The following is a 23,834-nucleotide window of genomic DNA, read 5'->3' on the forward strand; positions in this document are numbered from 1 at the left end:
GCGCTGAGGTGCGGGGCGGGGGGGGGGGAAGGGGCAGCCAACGGCGGCGGCCGACGTCAGCGCGGCCCGCCCCCGGCACCGAGCGCTTGGCGCCAAAGCGGGGAGCGCCCCGCCCCCTTCCCCTCCTCGGGACCTAGCACTGGGGTGGGGGGGGGAGCGCCTACATCTCCCGGCGTGCAACGCGCCGCCCGTCTCGCCCGGCAGCGGGCAGCGGCGCGGCGCGGCGCATGCCGGGAGGCGTAGTTCGGCGCGCGGCGGTGGGCGGTGATTCCCCTCCCCGACACGTGACGTCGCGGCCGGATGACGTCACGGGGCAGAGGAAGCGCGCCGCTCCGCGCCACACGTGGCTGCCGCCGGTAGCTGCGCACGACCCCCCCCCCCCTTCCCCCCCGTGCCGTTACCCCCCCCCCCCCCCCCCCCCAACAACAACAACAAGATGGCGGCGCTGCGGCTGCCCCTGGCCCAGCCCCTGCAGCTGCTGGCGGGCAGGAGCGAGAAGAGCGGCGCCGAGCTCGGCAGGTTCCTGGCGAAGCCGGTGAGTGCCGCCGTGACCCCCCCGGACCCCCCTTCCCCCCCCATTTCCACCATTCCCCCCCTCACGACCCCCATTTTACCCCCTCTCCCCCCCTCTCCCCGCCTCGCCGCCATTTCGTGGCACCGGCTTTCCCAGCGCAGCACCCCTGAGGCAGCGAAATTTTGGGAGGGGGGGGGTTGTGACGGCTTCGTTGTCCCCCGCCCCCGGCCGCCCGCTGTCCCTTTGCCCCTGGGGTGGGAAGTGGGGGGGGGGGGGTCTGCTGGGGGTTTGGTCCTTTCTGGGCACGGCGGTGCGGCGAAAACATCCTCGCTGCGTGGGGTTTTGTGCGAGCTGCGCGTCTGGCGTGTGGGAGAGGCGAGGCTCTGCTCCGTTGTGCCTGTGGAGCACCTGAAGGTGTTACAGCCAGATATCGGCACGTCAGGCATCGTGCTGCTAGTCCTCGTCACGATACAGCTTTTGAGGCCCCTAGGTTCTCTGCGCTTTAGGACTCCTTGTTTTCTTCAAGGCCACGTTTTCTTTCCAGCGTTGAGAAAATGACCCAGCTGTTTGAAGGTGGAAAGCTGAAGTTACCACGGTTTTTTCAGAATATTGGCTTTTTCACTTCAAGCTGCTGTCTCCTGGTTACAGCTGGGGAAAACTTTCATACTGCTAATCGAGGTTCTCCATCGGTAGGCAGGTGGCTTTTCCTTCTTCCCCTGCAAATCATGGGATCAGAGTAGAGTTAACTCAAGAATGTATTCATTCCTATATTTGAGCATTTGTGCTAGGTGGTGGAAAGGTGCTGAGCAGGGTGACCCAGAGCCACCGAGCTCTGACACTGCGAAAGGGGCTGTGCCCTCTGGCAACAGCTGGGAGGGAGGCGCTTCGGGTTTAAATGTCTTGACAGCTGGAAATTGGTGAAGACTGATTATCTACAGAGCTTCCGGAACAACGGCGTGTTCTTTTGAAAACCAAATTGCTATTTCCAAGCTTTAAAGCTACGTATTTAGTTGTATGTTAGTCTTGTTTTGCTGCAAAAACAACTAGAGGCTCCAGTTATTTTTACCTGGTTTTCTTACCAGTTGCTTTGTGTGTAACTTAGCTCCAGATTTCCAGAATGTGTGTTTTCTCTTAACTATGTTTTCCTGTCATCTTATTTACTCTATATTCTACAAATTGCTCCTAACAGAACTTGCCCACAACCTAAGTAAGGAATAATCTTTTGAGATTTGTACTAAGATGCTCTTCGTGTGGTGACGGAAGGTTGTCCTTCAGTACGTAGCAGAAATAGAGCCTTTTATGTAGAATATTAATATGTCACTAACTCTGCAAAGGTACAGCAAATTTCTGTGCTCTTAATGAGGAAAATGGGACAAAAAGTTCTCTAGAACAGCCTTCATTTGTTTCTTTCTAAGTAAAGCAAACTGTCTAAGCAGTAGGTTGTAAGTGGAAGGATTTGTGTGCTGAAGTTTTTCAGAAATAGAACTTCAGTTTCTGTAGATATCAGTGGTTTATTCATATGTACTGACACTGCTCTAGTAACTATGTATTGCGCTGCATCGCTTCAAAAGCTTGTAAGTAAACTTCCAAAAAAATATTAAGTCACAATGTTAAATTTTTTTTACATGCAATCTGTTCCATTAGCACAGCTGCAGTAATGGTTCGGTATTTTACCGTGGCAGATACAAATTTAGAGTGGCATATGGGTATACCATCGAGGACTGTGCTTTTGGTTTGGTGCAGTACCAGTGATCTATTTAAATCCAGAACGCCTTCATATGTAGAATTGGAAATGCAGATTGTGTGCAAATGTGCACGCTTCTGGCTCTCTGTGATGGTGTGATTTCGGTAGAGTTGTTCATTAATATGAAAGGTAAAAAACTCATAGGAAGGGAACTTAGTGAAAAAATACCCTTATCCTTTTCTGTCCTTCACATCCCTCACAGTTTTAAGCGCTGTGCATATACTGAAAGATAAAAATTAATGAACAGACCCTTTAGGGTGTCTACGGACCCGTCTGAAGGGCACCAGGGATCTCGGGCACTCTGTTCTGCATCTCCCGTTCCAGTCTGTTGCTGTTTTGGCTGGCCGTCCTTCGTTTTGCCTTTCTCTTTTTCTGTGTGAAAGTGAAACCTATTTTAATAATAGTTCCAAACTTGTATTTATAGTCCTCTACTCTTAGTATTTTATAGCAAAAAGTACCTTTTTTTCTTAAAAAAAAAAAAGTTAAAAAAAAAAAATTACTCACTGGATGTCAGAAAAATGTCCTGATGTCCTGACAGCTAAGGCAGGCTGTTTTTTCCTAAAATGTGGCTCAGCTTTTTGTTTGAAAGTTTAATTAAGCTTTAAGATGTAACTCTCGAAGATGTAACCCTATAAGTAAGGGAAGGTACGTTGCATTTGTCCCAGAGTGTATTCTCATGTCTTATTTCTGGTTGTTTTTTTGTGTGTGTGTGGCAATCTGTGTGCTGACTGCACAGCGCTGGAGGAGGTGTAAGTTCTCTCTGGTTTTGCAGGTAGCTGAAGTTAGCACCCTCTTCTTGTGAGACTGTGTATTCCACCTGCCATTTATTTATGTATTGTTTTTGAGGCATGTGGGTTAGAGGAGTGCAGGTTCCTGCTTTCCTTTATCTTGCTGACCTGGAGAGCTGCCAAAATAAGTGGTCCAGCTCTGTTTTCTCTTGGCCTATATGCACATCTCTCTGTTGCTCCTCTTATCCCGGATCTAGCAAGCGTGCTAATGCAGAAAATCCCTTCAATTTTCTCTCCCAGTGGAAGACTTTGGGAGGGGGATTAGGTTGGATCTTCTGGCCAAACGTACTGCTGTGCAGTCAGGTCACTAGACCTGCCCTGAGGGAACGTGGTTCTGCGTTGGCAGGGAAGAGGGGCTTAAATGCGCAGCCCCCTGCCCCCATGTCAGAAGAGTCCCGGGGTTAAACCTGTGCAGTGTGACTGGGGGGACTCCTGCGAGCTGTCATCAGGGATGTGGCTTTCCTGGGAACTCGGATTGCGCCTTGCTGTGATCCTTTCCCTTCCGAATCTGGGGTTTTGGACTCAGCTAGTTCTTAATAAAGGCTTCTTGTGAGTGCTGACTGAATGTGCTGTGCAGGTTGACGTGCTGCTGGAGGAGCAGTCAGGGTCTTGTTTAATTCCAGCTCTCAGTCCTACCTGGGCTTCTCTTTATTGCCTCTTTCGGTAATAATACGTGACACGTGCATTTGTTGGGTATTTGGAGGGTCAGGCCTTCGCGATGCTTTCTTGTGTCAGCTGTTTGGGACTGCGGGCACAGATCTGCTGTCCTGGATTTGAACACTGACGTTAAACGCTTTCCGATCAGCTGTCCTTTGCTACTGACTAAGAAAGTTGTGTATTTCAGGAAATCAGTGGTAGCTAAAATTCCTCTCTCACAGTATTACTCTTTTCCAAAAGGTTTTTGATTTAAATTCTGAGAGGCTCTGAAATCCAGCAGACAGTCTCTTTGTGGAATGAGAATTTTTCCACTGTGATCAGTTTTTTGATCAGTTTTATATGTCCTAAGGGTACTGTACAGAATGATTTAAAATTGCTTGCTCTCACAAAATTGCTAATGGATTTGGTGCAGGGTAGTCATGTAACTACAGAATGTTACTGAATCAGACTGGTTCATTTACGTTTATTTACTGTTTTAGTGTTATTTGTTCCTTTTATTTGTTACTGAAAGCTCTGGTTAATAAATTAAGCACCCTGTTGATACCTCATGTGGGTAGCCAAACATGTATTTGATTTGGAAACTGAAGGTAATTTTTATTTTTTACCGTGAAGTTTATCTTCTATTCTTTTGAGCCATGTTCCTTTTAACAGCTTGTCAGTCCCTTTGCCACTCAAAATCTGATCCCCAGTAATGAGCAGCTTCTTGCTTGCTCTGTGATGAACGCAGACCTTCGGCTCCGTTTTAAACGTCACTTACTTTTGATGCTGCTATGATAGGTCAGAGGAAGATAAGCCTATGTCTTTTCAGAAAAATAAACACAGCATGTTTAAAAAAACAAACAATAAACCTTGTGATTAATGTGGTCATTTTAATGTGTATGATGTATACTGCAACTTCCCTGACTTAAACTGTGCTGAATGAGGGATTGTCTTTTTTCAAATTCAGGAGGAGATGCGAAGAACTTGAACAAGTGTGTACATGCTCTAAAAAGATGTCAGTGGTGGTATAACCTTAGGAGGGCACCTTTCAAAAGCGGTGTGCAGGACCTCTGATAACAAGGAAACCATCCCTGCATGGCCACAGGTTTTACACAGATGGCAAAAGCCTGGGCAGGGCAGAAATTGACAGCACATCTAGCTAAAATGTCACCATGTGAATTGTAGAATGTTTCTGTAGGAGTTTAGTAAGTGACTATTTTGTTTGGAAAGCTACCTTGCCTGGTTGTGTTTACTGCTGTTTGCCAGGAAACAAAATCATCTTGATGGGATGAGTGCTTGCCTGGTCAGTGAGGAAGGGGAGAGTGGAGGGTCAAAGTTAGGAGCAAAACAGCTGTAGTGCAAATCTTTAATCCTGATTTTTCACAAATCAGAATTACGTGCACTGAACATCATGGGAGTGGAACGGTGCTTACATAATAACATGAGGTCAAAGACCAAAGACGAGCTTAAAGGCAGCAAAAATTGCCTGTGCCTTGTCAGTAACAAAGTTAGGAAGATTGTGTTTCCTTGTGTGGGGTGGTGATTTATTTTCCCTACAAGAGATCAGAATCGGTTCTGCATATATTCTAAAGCCTAATATTTTGTTTTGCACTAATGGACTGCTTTTATAGAGAAGTAAGAAAAAAGAAAAAAAAATCTCAACTTCAAAACTATAAATACATGCTTCTTGTCATTATTCACCATAATTACATCTGATATGGAAGTAACAGCTCAATTTTTTTGAAAACGTGAATTTATAATTCTTTGTAATTCCTATTTATTGCTATTCTTCATATCATATGTTCTGTTTCCCTTGTTTCTTAAACTATGGAGAGCTGTATCGAGTAAGTACTTTCACTGTGAATTTTGCCCCTTCCACTTTTCTTGTTTTTTTCTGGAAGATTTGTTCCTGTAAAATTCACTGTGAATCCCGCATGAATTGTTCTGAAGTTAAAAGTCTAAATCATTCCATGTTTAACCTGTTCCTACCTTCCTTTCCTCTAGACTTGGACTCAGCAGGACCGGCAGTGCATCCTGGATACTTTAGCGCAGTTATTACTGGATAAAGAATGTACTCTATTAATTGGCCGTCAGCTTCGACCAATCTTGTTGGATTTGCTGGAACGAAATGCAGAAGCCATTAAAGCTGGTGGCCAAATCAACCATGATCGGCATGAAAGGCTGTGTGTAGCCATGAGCAAGCTGGTTGCTGACCACCCGGATGTTTTGCCGTAAGTAGCGCAGAGTCGCTTTGTGCGGTGTTTGAATTTACGGAGTGCGTGCACGTCAGTGTTTGCTGGTGATGAGGCGGTGTTACAGTGCTTTGGATTGTCTCCCACAGTAACAAAGGTCTTTTCAATTGAAAGAATTACCCAGAAAGCACAAGTCTTAAACACAGCTTATTTAAACTGTTTGATAATATCTAATGTGATTTTCATCATTATTCGATCAGAGTGAAAGCAAAACAACAGCTGGCTTGAAAACTGCCAACAACCAAAATGTCTGTATCTTATATTAGACCTGTAGGCCAGTAGAATACAAAGTTGTTTAAGTGGAAATCAGTATTACTTTCTCAGTAAACAAGAGAAATCAAAGGGATTTCACCAAAAAAAATGCTTCTCCTTGTTAATCAAATAATGATCTCTAATAAGGTGAAGTATCTGTTGACAGCTGATTGCTAAACTGGTTATCTTTCTCAGGCATGGACAAAGTCAAACACAAACCTCAATTCAAGCTATGCCATCAATTAATGTTTCCGGACCTCTGAAATAAAACATTAGTGGCTATTTTCTTCTGCTCTGGCTTAGATATCTGTGTTCCATCACTCTCTCTTTCTTTCTCTTTCATATGAAGATTTGCTTTAAGATATTTTAAGAACACAGCACCAGTTTTTCAGAGGCTTTTTCTGGAGAGCTCAGATGCAAACACAGTCCGATATGGGCGCAGACGAATGAAGTTACGTGACCTCATGGAAGCAGCTTATAGGTTTTTACAGAAGGAACAGTCAATTTTCCGGGAATTATGGGACTGGAGCGTATGTATTCCAGTCCTAAGGAGTCACGACACGTTAGTCCGTTGGTAAGTTTCTCTACTGAGAAGACATGCCTATATCTTGAATTGTATTGAAGTGTTTGTGTGCAAAGAGAAAAGATCCAGACAATACCAGAAAAATCTGTGACAATGGTATCTGTATGTATTCTTTTATCTGTTGTAAGCTGTGGTGATCTGTCAGGTTAGTTCTCAGGCACATTTCAAGCTCTGGATTTTTACAGTCTGGATAATCTTTTAAAATAACTGGAGTTTACCAAAGTTGGATTCATGAGAAGTGGTGAATTTGGTGAAACATCACTTCTGTACTGTTGGAAGAAGAAAAGATTGTGTTAGTAACTCATTATTTTAAACTAAGATACTTAATTCAGGAAGGACAGGAAGAAGAGTACTGTCAAGTATATCAGCCAGGATGACGTGAGTTTAGATATTCTTAGAAAAAGAAATAGGATGACTAATTTGGCTGGAATGGATTTTCCTGGTATTCAGGTAATAATCTTAAGTGAATGAGCAGACTTGTAAATTTTGTCCTGAACCAATCTTCTGGGAGCACTCTACCACCCTGCCCCTGCACCCCTTCCCTCTAACCTTCCCAAGCTCATTGAAAGCTTTGTTCTTGGAAGGTAAAAGCAGTGATATAATAAATGAAAATTATATTTATGATCTCTATTAAACTTTCTCGTATTGCGAGACAGCTTGGCTTTATGAAGCCAAGACTTGGAATTTGTTTGCTTCTTTCGGCACCGAGTCTTGAGTTCAGTGTATTAAGGTTATTTTAGACATATCATGAAAGAACAGAAAATGGCAGGAGAAGAAAAATCAGGCAAAACTTGGTTTTCATTGTCTTACACGTTTACTTTCATTTGGGAAAGTGCTGGTTTTTACTGTATTTCTGTTGAATGTTCAGTCTTTCAGAGGAAAGCTAGCAAGTTGGTGTGTTAATGATACAGTATGCCATGACATAATTGCTTTTCTCTAGAAAAATCTCAGAAAGATCTTTTTTTTAAAAAAAAGATTAATACTACTAATTTTAAGCATACCAATTTCTGCAGAGAAAGTTTTCTGTATGTTTTTCCAAAACTGGTATTTTGATTTGCAAGTGACAGTTGTCAAACTAAAATTCTTAAGACTGTTTTGACATGTTTTGTTTTAAAATAAAATTTTTAGGTATACTTCAAACTGTCTTGCTCTGGTTACATGCATGAATGATGAACATAAATTGTCTTTCCTGAAGAAGATCTTCAATCCTGAGGAGCTGATGCATTTCAGGCTGAAGTAAGAACTCTTTAAATATTGAACACTGCTTGTTTTTTGTGGATGGTTTTCAGCTGAATTAATAAACATGGATATGGATTTGACAGGCTACTAGAAGAATCTCAAGTGCAGAATGTGGAACAAGCCCTTGTTTTGGCCAATCCAGACTCCTCATTTTGGCAAAAGGAGAAAGAACTGCAATATAAACAAGGACATGTTGTATCAGATGACCTGTCTGCAAGTGTAGTAGCTGTATGTGGTATTGTGCTGCCTAGACTACAGCTTGTTTCTGAAGAGCAGCAGGTATGTAACCAAGGGTTAAGTTTGTACCTTTTTTTCAAGGATCCCTAAATGCTGTGAGCTGACTTTAACTTTATTCCTGCTTAAATGATACTGAAGTGGGTAATTTTTATCTCCTTTAATGTGTGCTGTAATCTAGTGATGTATAATACTGGCACTGCGTAGAAGGTGGAATGGCAGTGGAATGAAGCAGTGAATATATAGTCCTGTTCATTTAATTTTGTTTATAACAGTTCTTAAGAACATGCTATAAGAGAATAGTCAGCCTTGTATAGTGTCTCCATTGCAAGTTATCCACAGCTGAGTAAAGCAAGGAGCTGATGTGGTTTTTACATGCATGAGGTAGTGTTTTGTGCTACGTAGGGATCTTATCAACAGTCTTTTTTCAAAGTTCACATTTTAAAACACTGGAAAACAAGGCTGCTTATTACTCTACTAGAAGGCAGGGAAACGGGAGAAGAGGTAAGCAAGATCTTATTTTCTCCGCTTCACTGGAGTGAAGCGTAACACAGAATGTAGTGCCTTACAGTTTTAGCAAGTTGATCGAATGCATAAATGTTTCAGTAAGTAACATCTTTTTAACCTATTTTCTGTTGAGATGCTATTCATCTCAAACTGTTCAGGTTCATCTTTGTAGCTGCAGTCAGTGTTCTTCACTGGTTTCCTCACGTAGGCAAAATTTCAGCTCTTAATTAGCCTGCGTATTGCTATCTATTTTTGCAACACATCTACAAATGAATGACAAAGATGAAATAAAACTACCAATACTGAGAATTTCTTGAGTAGCAGAAGAATGAGAGCAGTTTCCTCCCAATTTTTCCATTTCCCCCCCTAACTTCTGTAACTTATTTTTTTAACTATAGCATTGACGATATGGTTTCGAATTCATTGCAGCAAGGGAAACTGAGCTGTGTAGCTAGGTTTTTATTTGCATGATAGTGTGTCATTGCTGCTGCAATTGTGCTGTCAGGGAACACAGATACTCTTTAAAACTAGCATTGTTACAGGAGAAATACATGAAACTATTTGAAATGAAGATCAAATGATCAAATTTTAAATACAAGAGATTCTATTTGGTTTCAGTGCCGTATATATTTTGATTTCTTCTTTGTGCCTTTTGGCAAAAAAGCACTAGTTTTTGTGCCATATGCTGATATTTTTACTCTCCTACAGTCACTAATATATTTGAGGCGTATCTGTCATATTGATAAATCACTGTTCAATAAAATGTATTCATTGCAACGTGAATAAAGCAAAAATTCTACCGAACTTATCTCCCCTGCCCTCCATGTATTGAGTTTAATGATCTTATTCTTTGGCCTGTGCAGAAAGAAAGAAATACAACATTTGAGTTTTTGTATTCATACGTGCATCATCTGAGTCTAATTGCTGTTTATTTTTTTCTCTGATTGAGATTCATTCTGATGACTTAATTTCATTTATTTTGCGAATTGTATTTGACTGATGTGAATGCAATGATTGAATAGTTACTACGTCTGTATTGTCAATGTAGTGTGAACTCTGGGAACAAATTATACGTATACTATATTAAATGTTTCACCTATAATAGGTTTTTGATAAAAATCACTTTTAATATCACAGAATCGTCTAGGTTGGAAGAGACCTCCAAGATCACCTAGTCCAACCTCTGACCTAACACTAACAAGTCCTCCACTAAGCTCAACATCTAAACGTCTCTTAAAGACCTCCAGGGATGGTGACTCAACCACCTCCCTGGGCAGCCCATTCCAATGCCAAACAACCCTTTCAGTAAAGAAGTTCTTCCTAATATCCACCCTAAACCTCCCCTTTAGCCCATTCCCCCTTGTCCTGTCACCAGGCACGTGGGAGAACAGACCAACCCCCACCTCGCTACAGCCTCCTTTAAGGTAACTGTAGAGAGCGATGAGGTCTCCCCTGAGCCTCCTCTTCTCCAGGCTGAACAGTCCCAGCTCCCTCAGCGTCTCCTCATGAGCCTTGTTCTCCAGACCCCTCACCAGCTTTGCCGCCCTTCTCTAGACTCTCTCGAGCACCTCCATGTCCTTCTTGTAGCGAGGGGCGCAAAACTGAACACAGTACTCGAGGTGCAGCCTCCCCAGAGCCGAGTACAGGGGGACAATCGCTTCTCTAGACCTGCTGGCCACACTGCTTCTTATACAAGCCAGGCTGCTGTTGGCCTTCTTGGCCATCTGAGCACACTGCAGGCTCATATTCAGCCGACTATCAACCAATACTCCCAGGTCCTTCTCTGCCAGGCAGCTTTCCAACCACTCATCTCCCAGCCTGTAGCTCTGCTTGGGGTTGTTGCGCCCCAGGTGCAGGACCCGGCACTTGGCCTTGTTGAACTTCATACAGTTGACCTCAGCCCATCGGTCCAGCCTATCCAGATCCTCCTGCAGAGCCTTCCTACTCTTGAGCAGATCAACACATGCACCTAACTTGGTGTCATCTGCAAACTTACTGAGGGTGCACTCGATCCCCTCATCGATAAAGATACTAAAGAGGACTGGCCCCAGTACCGAGCCCTGGGGGACTCCACTAGTGACCGGCCTCCAACTGGATTTGACTCCATTCACCACAACTCTTTGCGCCCGGCTATCCAGCCAGTTTTTAACCTAACGAAGCGTACGCCAGTCCAAGCCACGAGCAGCCAGTTTCTTGAGGAGAACGTTGTGAGAAATGGTGTCAAAAGCCTTACTGAAGTCAAGGTAGACCACATCCACAGCCTTTCCCTCATCCACTAAGCGTGTTACTTTGTCATAGAAGGAGATCGGGTTCGTCAAGCAGGACCTGCCTTTCATAAACCCATGCTGACTGGGCCCGATCGCCTGGTTGCCTTGCAAGTGCCGCGTGATGACCCTCAAGATAATCTGCTCCATGAGCTTTCCTGGCACTGAGGTCAAACTAATAGGCCTATAGTTCCCTGGGTCTACCCTCTGACCCTTCTTGTAGATGGGCGTCACATTTGCTAGCCGCCAGTCGACTGGGACCTCCCCTGATAGCCAGGACTGCCGATAAATGATGGAAAGTGGCTCGGCCAGCTCCTCCGCCAGTTCTCTCAGTACCCTCGGGTGGATCCCATCCGGCCCCATTGACTTGCGTACATCCAAGTGCTGTAGCAGGTCGCCAACCATTTCCTTGTGGATAGTGAGGGCCACATCCTCTTCCCCATCCCCTTCCACCAGCTCAGGGTACTGGGTATCCAGAGAACAACTGGTTTTGCCACTGAAGACTGAGGTAAAGAAGGCATTAAGCACCTCAGCATTTTCCTTATCTCTCGTCACTAAGTTTCCCCCCGCATCCAGTAAAGGATTGAGATTCTCCTTAGTCCTCCTTTTTATGTTGATGTATTTGTAAAAACATTTTTTGTTATCTTTAACGGCAGTAGGCAGATTGAGCTCCAGATGAGCTTTGGCCTTTCTAATTTTGTCCCTGCACAGCCTCGCAACATCCTTATAGTCCTCCTGAGTGGCCCGCCCTCTTTTCCAAAGATTATAAACCCTCTTTTTTCTCCTGAGCTCAAGCCACAAATCTCTGTTCAGCCAGGCCGGTCGTCTTCCGCGCCGGCTCGTCTTTGGGCACGTGGGGATAGACCGCTCCTGAGCCATTAAGATTTCCTTCTTGAAGAGTGCCCAGCCTTCCTGGACTCCTCTGCCCTTCAGAACCACCTCCCAAGGGACTCTGCCAACCAGTGTCCTGAACAGCTCAAAGTCTGCCCTCTGGAAGCCCGAGACAGCGGTTTTACTGATCCCCTTCCTGACTTTGCTAAGAATAGAGAACTCTACCATTTCGTGGTCACTCTGCCCAAGACAGCTCCCAACCACCACATCTCCCACCAGTCCGTCACTGTTTGTGAACAGAAGGTCTAGCGGGGCACCTCCCCTGGTAGGCTCACTAACCAGCTGCGTCAGGAAGCCATCTTCCATGCTCTCCAGAAACCTCCTAGATTGCTTTCTCTGGGCTGTGTTGTGCTTCCAGGATATGTCTGGGAAGTTGAATTCCCCCATGAAAACAAGTGCTGACAATTTCACAACTTCTTCCAGCTGCCTGTAGAACTCCTCATCCGTCTCCTCATCCTGGTTCGGCGGTCTATAACAGACCCCCACCAGGATGCTTGCCTTGTTGGCCTTCCCGCTGATCCTAACCCATAGGGACTCAACCCTATCATTCCCAGCCTCAAGTTCCACAACATCAAAACACTCTAATATAGAGAGCCACATCACCAATATCTGTCATTAAATACATTCTTTATAGTCCATAGCTCTAGAATCCTTTATTTTATTTGATGTGTGTTGACATATCTACCGGCCAAAGTTTTCTAGTCATCATACTCGCTTTCCTAATTGTTCTGTGTTGTAAAAACTGATATTAAAAAAAAAAATAAGTGTAGTAACTCAAATTTTATGTTCCAACAGGAAAACACCAGCCATTTTGTTCTGGTTGAATCTGCCTGCACAAATCTTCAAAACCTTGCTATTGCTGTAGCATTTCAAAGTCCTGTTTTATTAGAAGGACCAATAGGATGCGGCAAAACTTCTTTAATTGAATATTTAGCAGCTGCTACAGGAAGAACAAAGCCTCCTCATATTTTAAAAGTCCAACTTGGGGATCAAACTGATAGTAAGGTAACTGATGAAATTGTTTTATGGTCCATTATTTTTACTTAAAGTATGGACTTGCTTTTCTAATAAGATGAAATTTAACTCTTCCCCTAAGGAGCTCACAACCCCCAATTCTTTGTAGTACTGCTCTGGCTATTGATAAGAATAATGAAGCTTAACTGATTTTTCTTCAAATTTATGATGTAAATTCTGCACGTAATTGTGATGTACCTGATCCGTTTTAAGTTATGTTTTGTCACTGTTTTTCCTATGTGGAAGAGCTCCACTGATTTTGTATTTTTTTTAAAAAAAAAAGCTTGACAAAAATTGATTTGAAAATGGTGGAAGCTGCTGCCAAAGGCTGTATGGACACTTTGATTTCCATGTGTAGATGGGTTGTTGTCAGTTTAATCTGATCCCAGTTATTTTTTGGTGAAGATAAAATGAAGTAAGACCCTATGAGGATGCTTGCAGTTATAGAATAGGGATCTAGCTTTACCTGTAGAAATATCTTCAACTCTGGTGTTAGCTTCACATTCTTTTGGATTTGCGTACTTGTGAGTTTGAGTTTATTAATATTGTTTGGCTCGATTTATATTTAGTTTTCTGAAGTGGTTGGTGTCTACCAGAAGTGTTCTCTGAAGGTTTTTATTAGCCATACAAAATCACCTTCTTTACTTGCATAGAACAGCTTACTTCACCATCTAACAGCTATTCTCCACAAGAGTATCTTTTCATATACATGAGTAAGACAGTCATTTAAAGAAAAAGTGATAAAGTTCAAGGTACAAAATGTGAAATACTGAAACCAGAAACTTGATTATTTAAGGAATGCTGAAATGTGAAAGTTACCACTTCACAGAAAGTAAAACTCGATTGGTTTTGTGTCTTTGAAATACTTTTTTGAGAACTTCTCTTATGTTAGCAGCTCAGAGCTGGTTAAGATGTAAGATACAGTGCAGTTTAGTGTGTTATGCTGTTGATTTCTGTTCATTAGTTTTGGTGGTACAACTCTGTAAATACACTTCCAATTATCTAGTTAGATACTGTGCTTCAGTTAGATTATCATATATATGGAGGGGTGAAACTTTTTCTTATTTAAAAAAAAGTGTAATGCTGGGCACATATTACTGGGATTATCAGATAAACTGTTTAATAATGTGCAGGCTATGTAAATGTTATTTGTATACCAACTTCGGTCATTTTCTTAAGGTTTTTACTCTGAATTACGAAAGCATGTAACGAACAAGTCTCTAATTTACTGATTGTTTCTGTCATAGACGCTGCTTGGTATGTATCGTTGTACAGATGTCCCAGGGGAGTTTGTATGGCAGCCTGGAACCTTGACACAAGCTGTTACCAAAGGTCACTGGATACTTCTGGAGGATATTGATTATGCTCCTCTGGATGTGGTACGTAGGTTCTTCACTGTAAAGTATTTGTCTTAAGACCCATACTATACTAGCAGTTTTTGGAGTCCAGTCGCCATGCGTTCTGCAGCAGCATGCTGAAAATACTTGTAACAGGGAGTTAAAAAAGATTTAACCAGGCTTTGTTCAGACACTGTTAGACTGTATTTGTTTTTGTCATCGTTTTAGAGCAGTCACGACATTGGCCCTGATGCAAGCCTTCAGTATGGGTATTTAAAGTGATTCTGATAATGAGCTATGTGTCTTTTAAATCACGTTTCAATATTTGAAAATGAATGTGGCCACAGACACTGCAGAATATTAGTCACTGTATTAGACCAATGTTGATAATAAGGTCTTCTAATGATTTTTTTGTCATTTTAGAAAATATTTTTTTTTCCGACTTGGATTGTGTTGTTCTATTAAGTCGTTATATAGATTTTAGCTGATTTCCTGTATTGAGCTCCAGAACTAGTACTTGTTGGACTGTCACTATTCCCCTTTGAAGTGATGGCTGCTGAAAGAACATCTCCACCAAGAATGATGTCATAGAGACACCAGGCCTGCTGGACATTTTGCAAAGAGTTTTCTTTCGTATCTGTTTTGTAAAGCATCCTTTATGTGACTGACAAACCTGACAGTTTGTTTATGGGATTCCACTCTTCCAAAGTATAGGGAGTTTACAAGAAAGCCAAGAAATGTTGCTTGTGTGTACTGGACAGTTTTTCATTGCCAGAGGGTTGTGCAGTTGTTTGCTTCTGTGGACTCAGTTCGTTGCACTCATCATAAGCATGCCCCTAGTAGTATCCTGCATTCATCTCACTTTTCCTTCAGGTCTCCCCTGCAGGCATCCTGTATTCTTTCTCCATATCAAAGTCTCCATGCTTCCCTTCCTCTGTGCCAAGGGAATGTTGTAGACCTCCCTCCCTTTTCTCATTCCACCATTATTACCGTCCTTCTGCGTGGAAGGATAGATTCTTTAAATCCATACCTAATTCTACTAGGGTGTAGCAGGCTATATAGTGAACAATGATAATGTTTTTGAATGAAGTCTTCTAAGAGGGTATTATCTTTGTTTGGGTAGAAAGAAAACAAACCTTCCAGCTCTTCTGAGAACAAAGTGTCTGGTAATTTGTTTGACAGCTCAAACACAACGGTGTTAGATTGGATGTAAAGTGTAAAGACTCATTTCCATTCTCTTACTAAATCTGAATGTAGGAGAAAAGAGGGAAACGTACCTGTGACTTTCATTGCTAAGTAAAATTAACTGTGAGTCTGTGATTCCTGTTAGTTTTACTTGAAAATGTAGTCTGCAGGAACAGCAGTTGATGAAAATGTGATTCTCAGTGGGGTGTGCTCTAGCATCGTGAGTGTGGATGGGTAAGATGTTTGTTTCACATACACACACACAGAGTTTTCTTTTTTTTTTTTTTTTTTTTTTTTTTATTCTCCAGATCTCTGTGCTGATTCCTCTTTTGGAAAAAAAGGAGTTGCTAATTCCTGGCCGTGGTGATTGCTTAAAAGTAGCACCAGGATTCCAGTTTTTTGCAACCAGGAGGTAGGCATATAAAATTAAATGAGCTTAATAGCACAGATCGTTTGATTTTTAAGTCAAAGGCAGTAAGTGCAAAGTACTTGGTCATGAATATTCTAGCAATTTCCAATTAACAAGTAGTAGAAGCTATGGATGCTATGAAAGGGACCTTTTCCATTTTAAAGCAACTTTATATTACTAACTTTATGTTACTACTGGGTGGATCCAGTCTTTGAAAAGTTACTTCAATGAGGTTAAAAGTATGAAGCTCGGGGCGGGGGGCACACCTACTAAACCAGCCCCTACCAAAACAAAATACCACTCTTAGCAGTTGCTGTGTGAAGAAGGTTTACGATCAATATGCACAAGGTGTCTTGATTTCTGCATGGTGTTTCTGATAGGCTTAACTTATTGTCAGTCATCTTTCTGCAAGTATCTCTAAGGAGATTTTGCACTAGAGGGGGGAAAACACAGTGATAAAAGAACAAATGATCTGGAGAGCAGAGAAAAGCAAGGTAGGGTGTCTGAAAGTACTGAATTCTTCAGTAAGATAACAATATGTATGTTCCTTTGTGTTACTTTAATTTAGAGTATTCAGTTGTGGTGGAGGTTGGTACAGACAGCAAAGCAGCCATGCCTCTCTTTTGGACAAGTATTGGACCAAAATACATCTGGATAACATGAGCAAAGTAGAACTCAAGGAGGTATGGTATGTCTTGCTCTATTGTGGTATGTGAATAATTGTTTTAGTTAAGGGTAGTAGATGGTTTCCAGTAATAAATTTGGTCCTTATTTTTCTCCCCAAGTTCAGCAGTACACCCTTATCACTTCAGATCTTGAAAATAAATGTTCTGGCTAATCTTAAAAATCAGTTTGGCAAGATAGTATCAGTACTGGTTTCTGGCCTGTACCTGTGAAAAGCTGATTTTGGTCAGCAAGCTTTAGCAGAAAGTTGAGCTGAAAGGAAATTATAGAAGAAAAATTAGCCTTGTATGTGTCTTAGCATGGTATATAGGCAACCTGAGTGCTCTAAGAAGTCCTTACAAAGAGGGATAGGAGGCAAGAACTTCTGTAGTTAAAGTTGCATCATCATGATTTGGGTTTAGATTGATTTTAGATTTGAGTTTACTTTAGGGTTGAATTTGCTTTTTGTTCTTCCTGTTTGTATTCGTGCAAAAGTATTAAATGAATTGGAGTAAAGTTGGGTTGGGAAAACTCTCCTTTGGTATCCATATCAGCATCATACAAGTCTCAATGACTTTTATTTGCTTCAGAAGAGAGACTACAAGAGGCTGGTTTTGTGCAGCTTGCTAGCTTGAGTGTCTGTTTCTGCTGAAGTTTGGGAGGCTGATGGTTTCATTCCAGTGATGAAGATTTTTTTTCCTCCCCCATTTTCAGGTTCTTCAGAGCAAATACCCCAACCTTGCTCATGTAACTGATCACTTGCTAGACATTTTCATTCACCTTACGGGTGACAAGTATCAGGCATCAGAAAACAGTGCTTCTGGCTCCAGCCGTGCGTCAGAAGATGCATCAGAATCAAGATCAGAAAATAAGAAACCAAATCTGGAAGGACGAGAACTATCTCTAAGGTTGTCTTTTCTTATATGTTTATTAGGAAGAAGTTTTGTCAGTTAGCTGTATAGAGCAGGAGATTGTCTTTTTCATTTTCCTCTTTTTTTCAAAATATTGTTAAAAGTTTGAATAATTAAGCTGGAATTTAATAAAAATTGGAGGTTTCCATTTTTAATTTTAAAATCATATTTAATACATCTTAAAACTCAATGTGAATTATTTAGGGCATATTTTCTGTACTTCTGCACTTTTTTTTTTTTGACGAAAAAGTATGCGTTTCAGATGCAGTGCTGAGAAATAAGTTGGAATGAAGATGTGGATTGCTTTTCAATTTATTTTAACACAAAATATCTGTTCTGGTTAAAAGAATTACTGACTGAAATATACCGTATAATGTTTTCACAATACTAGTATAGATAGCTTTTCAGCAGTTGTATATAGTTGCTCATCTAGACAACTTCATATTAGACATTCACTTGTAGCATTCTAACTTAGAGATGCCTCAAAATACCCAGACCCTGTGAAGTACTATTAATTTCAGAATTTTTGTGATGAAATGCAGATTGGTATTGAATTACTTCTTCTTCACTTCTCATACCGCATGTCAGTTCTGCTCGTGTGGGCTTATTATAAGCAGTAGTGCTTTGTGAATGTCAGCAAGCACTAGCTATGTGTAGTACCTCATTTCTGTGAAGCATAGGAATGCCGCTTACTTTAAAAGAGTTGCTATTTTCACAGAATTATATGTTTCCTTTTCTCACCTTTCCAAAGACCTTGTTGAGGAGGAATTGGTATCCTGTAAAATAGTTCTTTGTACGTTCCTGGATGAAAAGCATGCTGGTTTTCATGTTTTCAATTTCATAATTACTTATCCATAATGGTTTAATGGAATATGTATTGCAAATTTCCAAGCAACCTATCAGAAAGCAACCCTGTGGGTCTGTATGTATTCTCTATTCTTTTAAATACAGCATCCTTCTTGTATGTGGCTTTCCATGTGCAACGTAAATAACAACTAGGTGTGTAATTACCAAAAGATGACATAATGAACTAAGCTGAACATGAGAGAAGATGCTGTACAATTTGGCTTGATTGTACCAAATCTATTTGTTTTTATTTTTAGAGATTTATTGAATTGGTGCAGCAGAATTGCTTACAACTTCGACAGTTCTTCGTCAACCACAGCAGTGAATATTTTTCAGGAGGTGCAGTAAGACTTGATTTGGAAATTGCTTACCTGAACTCTGTTATTGTGTCACATATGTTAACATACACTATTTGGGAGTGTGAGATAGGATTTTATATTTAGTTTTATCTAAAGCAGCTGGACTGTAGTTGGAATGTTTGTTGTATTTATTAGTCTCTTTCCTTAGTAGGAAAGCTGTTTGCAGTGTGCTGAAAGCCAATCTAGACTTACTACTTGCATACAAAAAGTATGCTGCAACACAGTTTCGACTGATGTGGGCTGGGGTTGCATGTGATTGGGGAAGAGTAAAAATTTGTGAAATTAATACAATTTGACAGACATGCTTATCATTCATTTCATTCACTTGCATTGCACATTTTGTATGCAACAAGGAAAAGGCCCTAGGTTTAGTTGAGTCTTTAAAGTATTAGATGTGCTTGGTGTTTGCTACTTGTTACTCAGAAGCTATATTTACTATAAAACCTTGCTGTGGATATCTCAGAAAGAGGGAAAAGTAAAAAGTATTTATCAGAAGTGCTTTCAAAATTAGAAAGGTCAGCTGTCCTGGCCGTTCCCTCCCAGCTTCTTTCTTGTGCGTGCCCAGCCTCTTTGCTGGCGTGAAGTTCTTGGCTCTATGTGAGCACTGTTCTGCAACAACTAAAAATACTGGTCTGTTATCACCAGTACTTTCATCAAAAATCCAGAACACAGCATTGTGTGAGCCCCTGCGGAGAAAATTAGCTCTGTCTCAGGGTGGTGGTTTTTACTCAGGTGGGCAGCTGAACTCCACCACAACTGCTCTTTCACTCTACATCCTCAAAGGGAAGGGGGGAGAAAATATGGTGAAAAGGGCTCAAGGGTTGAGCTAAGGACAGGGAGATCACTCATGGGCAAAACAGACTCAGCATAGGGAGATTACGGTAATTTGTTACTTATCACTAGCAAGCTCGAATAGTAGGAAACTAAAAAAAAACAAACTTGAAACACCTTCACTATTCTGTAATGAGGCACTAGTACGCTGCTGCTGAATATCCCTTAGGTAATGGAGATAGTGTGGAGCGCATCACTTAGTGATGTCCACAGGCATAGAGAGTCAGTATCTGAGTCTATTCACAGCATTGGAGCCATGTTTATTTGATGATACTGCTAATGCTGAATCCTTGGTATGCACTTACTTCATAATACATGCATCCATACAGTGTGTGTGTGCGTTAGGTGTCTTAAATGGTATGTGTCTGAATTTACTGAATACTAAGAGGGCTTAATCCCTTCACTTCCTCCCTCTCGGGTTAGTACTGGCTGGTGTGCCGTGTTTTGTGACATTAGCACAGCTCAGTGGTGGAGCTTCTTGGCTGATTATGTTTCAGTCAAAGCTATATCCTAGTGATAGCTGTCCGCTCTGTTCTCCTTAGTCTTGTGTCCTTTGTGAAACAGTATCTGAATCCCTCAGCAGAATTAGATACTTAAATTTGCAGGGTAATTTTAAGGTACTCCCTTTTTGTTGAAATATGGGACATCTTTCCTACTTCTTATACGGGAACTTATGTTCCAGGTTTTGATTTTTTTTTTTTTTTAGGTGTGCGTCAGTCAGGCCATTTTTAAGGTTGTGAAATCTTGGAACATCACTTCCTTCATTTTGCTCCAGTCATCTGAAAATAGCTTCTGTGACTGGCTATGAAAAGCTTTTACTTTTGATACTGTGGGTTCATTATAAACCCACTACATTACAGAGTTCAGAACTTCCTATTTCATCTCTTTTGAACTTCATTGCTTGACTTGATCCAACAACGATGAAATAATTGTATTTACCTATGTTGGATTGGGTTCAGCCTCATAAAAATAAAGATGGTGCTTCTCAAATAATATCATATTCAGTACAAGTTTTATAAGTTGTTTTGTTTTCCCCTTGACAGGCATTGGACTGTTTCACGGCTATGCTGTCCAACCAAGGAAGCAGACAGAAAATGGCAAAAGTTATTGGAAGTAAACTAAATATTTCCAAGAAAAAGGTATGTTAAGACATAATTAACCTGATGTTTATTGGTAATATTACATAAGTTGATTTTTTCTTGTGGTTCATTTATATGTACTGTGTTCTAATATTTTCTTAAAAAATATGCCCGTCTCTCTACCCTTCACACACTTTTGTTCTTTCTCTGCAATCCTGAAGTGTACTTTTTATTGTTTTATTTTCAGCTGTTTTATTTTCTCTGAAAGTTGCAGTGAGCTTATTTCAGAGCACGTTTCAAATGGCTTCGTGCAAAAGAAGCATGACACAGCTGAAACTCTGCAGTTACCTAAGCACATGACACTGCTAGATTCACAGAGTAGTAAAAGTGTAAAAAGTGTTGTCTTCCCCTCCCACCCTGTGTGGTTTCCCCACCCCAGTTGTTATTTAATCACTTAAATGAGGAGTCCAGAAACAAACATGTCAAACATGTTCTGTAATCATCAATTCCAAAGCTGTAGAGCTCATCTATATACTAATATTGTGTGATACAAACAGCTGAGTTGAGCTGAATGGTTACTTTGTCAGCTATTTCTGACCGTAAAAGTTTGATTATGAAGAAAATGTCCTGCATTGTTACTTCAAGACGGAAAAACTTTTCAGCTGAGGGGACAGATGGATCCCTGAAACTCCTGTTTGACTTCTTTCCATTATTTCATTACAGAAATGCATTCTCCTCTGCCAAGGGCGTTCTCAGTGTGATGTTGCAGGCAACATTGGTATTGGTAATGTTGATGCTTTCTTCACAGGTAGAGTTCTTTTGTGAGCTGTATAAACCAGAAATTTTATTAAGGGACGAAGAAGTTTCTGTGGGAAGAGTGCACCTCATGAAGAAACAAACCCTGGCTCTTACTGTAAAAAGGTAGAATATCTTTTGGTTTTCATTTGAATTGAAACATTTTGTGTTGAAATAGAATAGACTGAGTAACACAATTAAAAAATGTAAATCAAATCATCTCAACTCAAATGTGATTGAGTTCTTTCTCTTGTGATCTGAGTTTTACATTGTGTGTCTTTAAAGCTGTCTGCATCATAGTTCTTCTGGCAGCCAAAGCATAGGGATTTTCAGGTTCTTTTGTCCTAGAGTTCTTCAAAGCAGTTTGGATCCGCAGATGTTGTAATAAGATTTTGACTGTCTTTGTAGTATGTGGCAGTAATTCCACTGGCCAGGAACTTCTTTGAGAATCCTGAATTTTTAGGTTGTATGTTGAGGAAAGTAAGTGCCTTATATAATACTTACAAGGGTGTTTCAGAAGTAGTATTTTTCAAAACTTTATTTTTAATAAAAAGTAGTGATAATAAAAACAAATCCTCAATTCAACTACTTCTCTAAAAAACAATAAGGGTAAAATTGAAACGAGCTCTTGGATAAATCTTGGCTTTTAATAGCTTCCTTTATTTTGTCAGAACAAAGCAAACCTTTGCTGCCACACGGCCGTCAGCAGTATTGATTGAGCAGCTTGCAGTTTGCGTTGTCAAAGGAGAGCCTGTGCTCTTGGTTGGTGAAACAGGAACTGGCAAAACTTCAACTGTTCAGTACCTCGCTCATATTACAGGTAAATGAAATGTGAAGACTAACTTGTACAAAGATGATGAAAAAAAAGGCAACAACAGCAGCACAAAACGCAGAAACAAGTTAATGTGCTTTCTATTTCTTTTTCAAGGACACCACCTGAGGGTTATCAACATGAACCAACAAAGTGACACTGCTGATCTGCTAGGAGGGTAAGTCATTGACTGCTGTTCGGTCTGTTTTGTGTAACAAATTGGCAGTATAAGAAAAAGTTACTAGTTGAAAGCATTGTTGTGTTGTCAAAGAATTGTTTTTAGATGCAGACCTTCTTTCATAGTAGTGTAATGTCTTACCTTTACATGCAGAAGTCTTGCTCTCCTTGCTGAAGAACACATGCAGTTTCACTGAAACGTATGAATGTATTGAATGTATGTGATGAAGAGATTTAAAAGCAGAACCCAATGTTGCTTTAAAAATGGCTAAGCGGTTCAGTGTAATTCCAATGTAATATTCACTAGACATATTAGTGAGTAGTAGCAAAACTACTTCACTGACCGGGGCAGTCTGGACTTAGTAGTTTAAATATGTGCAAAAAACCTTTGGAAACCTGGGTTCCTTAATGCACGATACTGTTTCCATTTCAAAATGCTTTTGTTAGTACACAAATGTTAGTTCCCGTTCCTCCATGACAATGACAAACAAGTAATTACTCTTTTGCTTCTCTTCAGTTATAAGCCTGTGGATAACAAGCTGATCTGGCTACCTCTGCGAGAGTCGTTTGAAGAACTCTTCTATCAAACGTTTTCTAGAAAGAAAAATCAAACATTCCTGGGACACATTCAGACCTGCTACAGACAGAAACGTTGGCATGATCTGCTAAAACTAATGCAACATATTCATAAATCTGCAGTTAATAAGGAAACAAAAGAAAATGCATCTGGTGAGAATTCAGATGAACACAGATGAACCAATGCAGAGAGTAGACAAGTAGTGGTGAATTTTTGTTCATCAGTTGTCTTTTCCGTTTTTCATTCACCCCCCTTTATTGCATATCATTTCTTCTCGTTTTGAAAAATGCAGCCTTGGTCTACAGCAAGGCATTGAAAATACTGTTAGAATGAACTGTTAGAACTTTTTTTCTAACCGATCACTGCTGTTTGTTTGCTATGTCTGACAGAGTTAAGTTTGGCTTGTCTGACCCATGATGCCCTTGACATCCCATCTCCACTCGCTGTGTTACTTGTTTGCAGTGTTGGTGAACAGTCCTAGTTGTTTGTGTCAGTCTTGCGTATGAATCATTCATACTTTCTTTCAGACCTGGAATCTCATTAGGTCTCAGCAAATATCACCTATTTTGAAAGCTAAGCAAAACAAAACAAAAGAAACCCACAAAGTAATAATTCGCTTAGGGTAATAATGACTTTAAAAGCTTGATAAGAGCTTGCTGGTGACTTGGTTTCAGTGTTGGTGATGCTGACTTGACCAGTGCTTTGCTGTAATTTGCTGTCTTTTGTCTCTGGGTAACAGTTTTTCTTGTTTTATACTTCTCTACCTACTTGGGACAGATGAAGTACTGATACTGTGCCTTTCATGGAGTGGCTTCTGGTCCTAGACCTGCTAAACAAATGAAGTTGTAGCTTTTGTGTAGTATGGGCCAAGTAAACTTAATTATGAACCTCTTCCTCCCCTTTCTTTTAATTGATTCCTCTGAATATGCAGATATA

General features: G+C 40.9%; 1 protein-coding gene across 2 annotated transcripts in view; it reads left to right on the forward strand.

Moving 5' to 3' along the window:
• Positions 1–412: 412 nt before the first annotated feature.
• Positions 413–23,834, forward strand: part of MDN1 (midasin AAA ATPase 1) — a 98,249-nt gene continuing 74,827 nt past the window's right edge. For both annotated transcript variants that reach the window (XM_066994537.1, XM_066994535.1), the window contains exons 1-16: positions 413–535; positions 5,687–5,913; positions 6,536–6,760; positions 7,898–8,005; positions 8,092–8,287; positions 12,700–12,909; positions 14,166–14,297; positions 15,749–15,852; positions 16,418–16,532; positions 17,227–17,420; positions 18,527–18,608; positions 20,503–20,598; positions 21,347–21,459; positions 22,005–22,153; positions 22,262–22,322; positions 22,839–23,050. In XM_066994537.1, coding sequence (XP_066850638.1) covers positions 437–535; positions 5,687–5,913; positions 6,536–6,760; positions 7,898–8,005; positions 8,092–8,287; positions 12,700–12,909; positions 14,166–14,297; positions 15,749–15,852; positions 16,418–16,532; positions 17,227–17,420; positions 18,527–18,608; positions 20,503–20,598; positions 21,347–21,459; positions 22,005–22,153; positions 22,262–22,322; positions 22,839–23,050 — 2,323 coding nt within the window. In that variant the 5' untranslated portion in view covers positions 413–436. The remainder of the gene's footprint in view (positions 536–5,686; positions 5,914–6,535; positions 6,761–7,897; positions 8,006–8,091; positions 8,288–12,699; positions 12,910–14,165; positions 14,298–15,748; positions 15,853–16,417; positions 16,533–17,226; positions 17,421–18,526; positions 18,609–20,502; positions 20,599–21,346; positions 21,460–22,004; positions 22,154–22,261; positions 22,323–22,838; positions 23,051–23,834) is intronic.

Source organism: Anser cygnoides, chromosome 3, assembly GCF_040182565.1.
Source record: "Anser cygnoides isolate HZ-2024a breed goose chromosome 3, Taihu_goose_T2T_genome, whole genome shotgun sequence".
Classification (NCBI taxonomy): domain Eukaryota; kingdom Metazoa; phylum Chordata; class Aves; order Anseriformes; family Anatidae; genus Anser; species Anser cygnoides.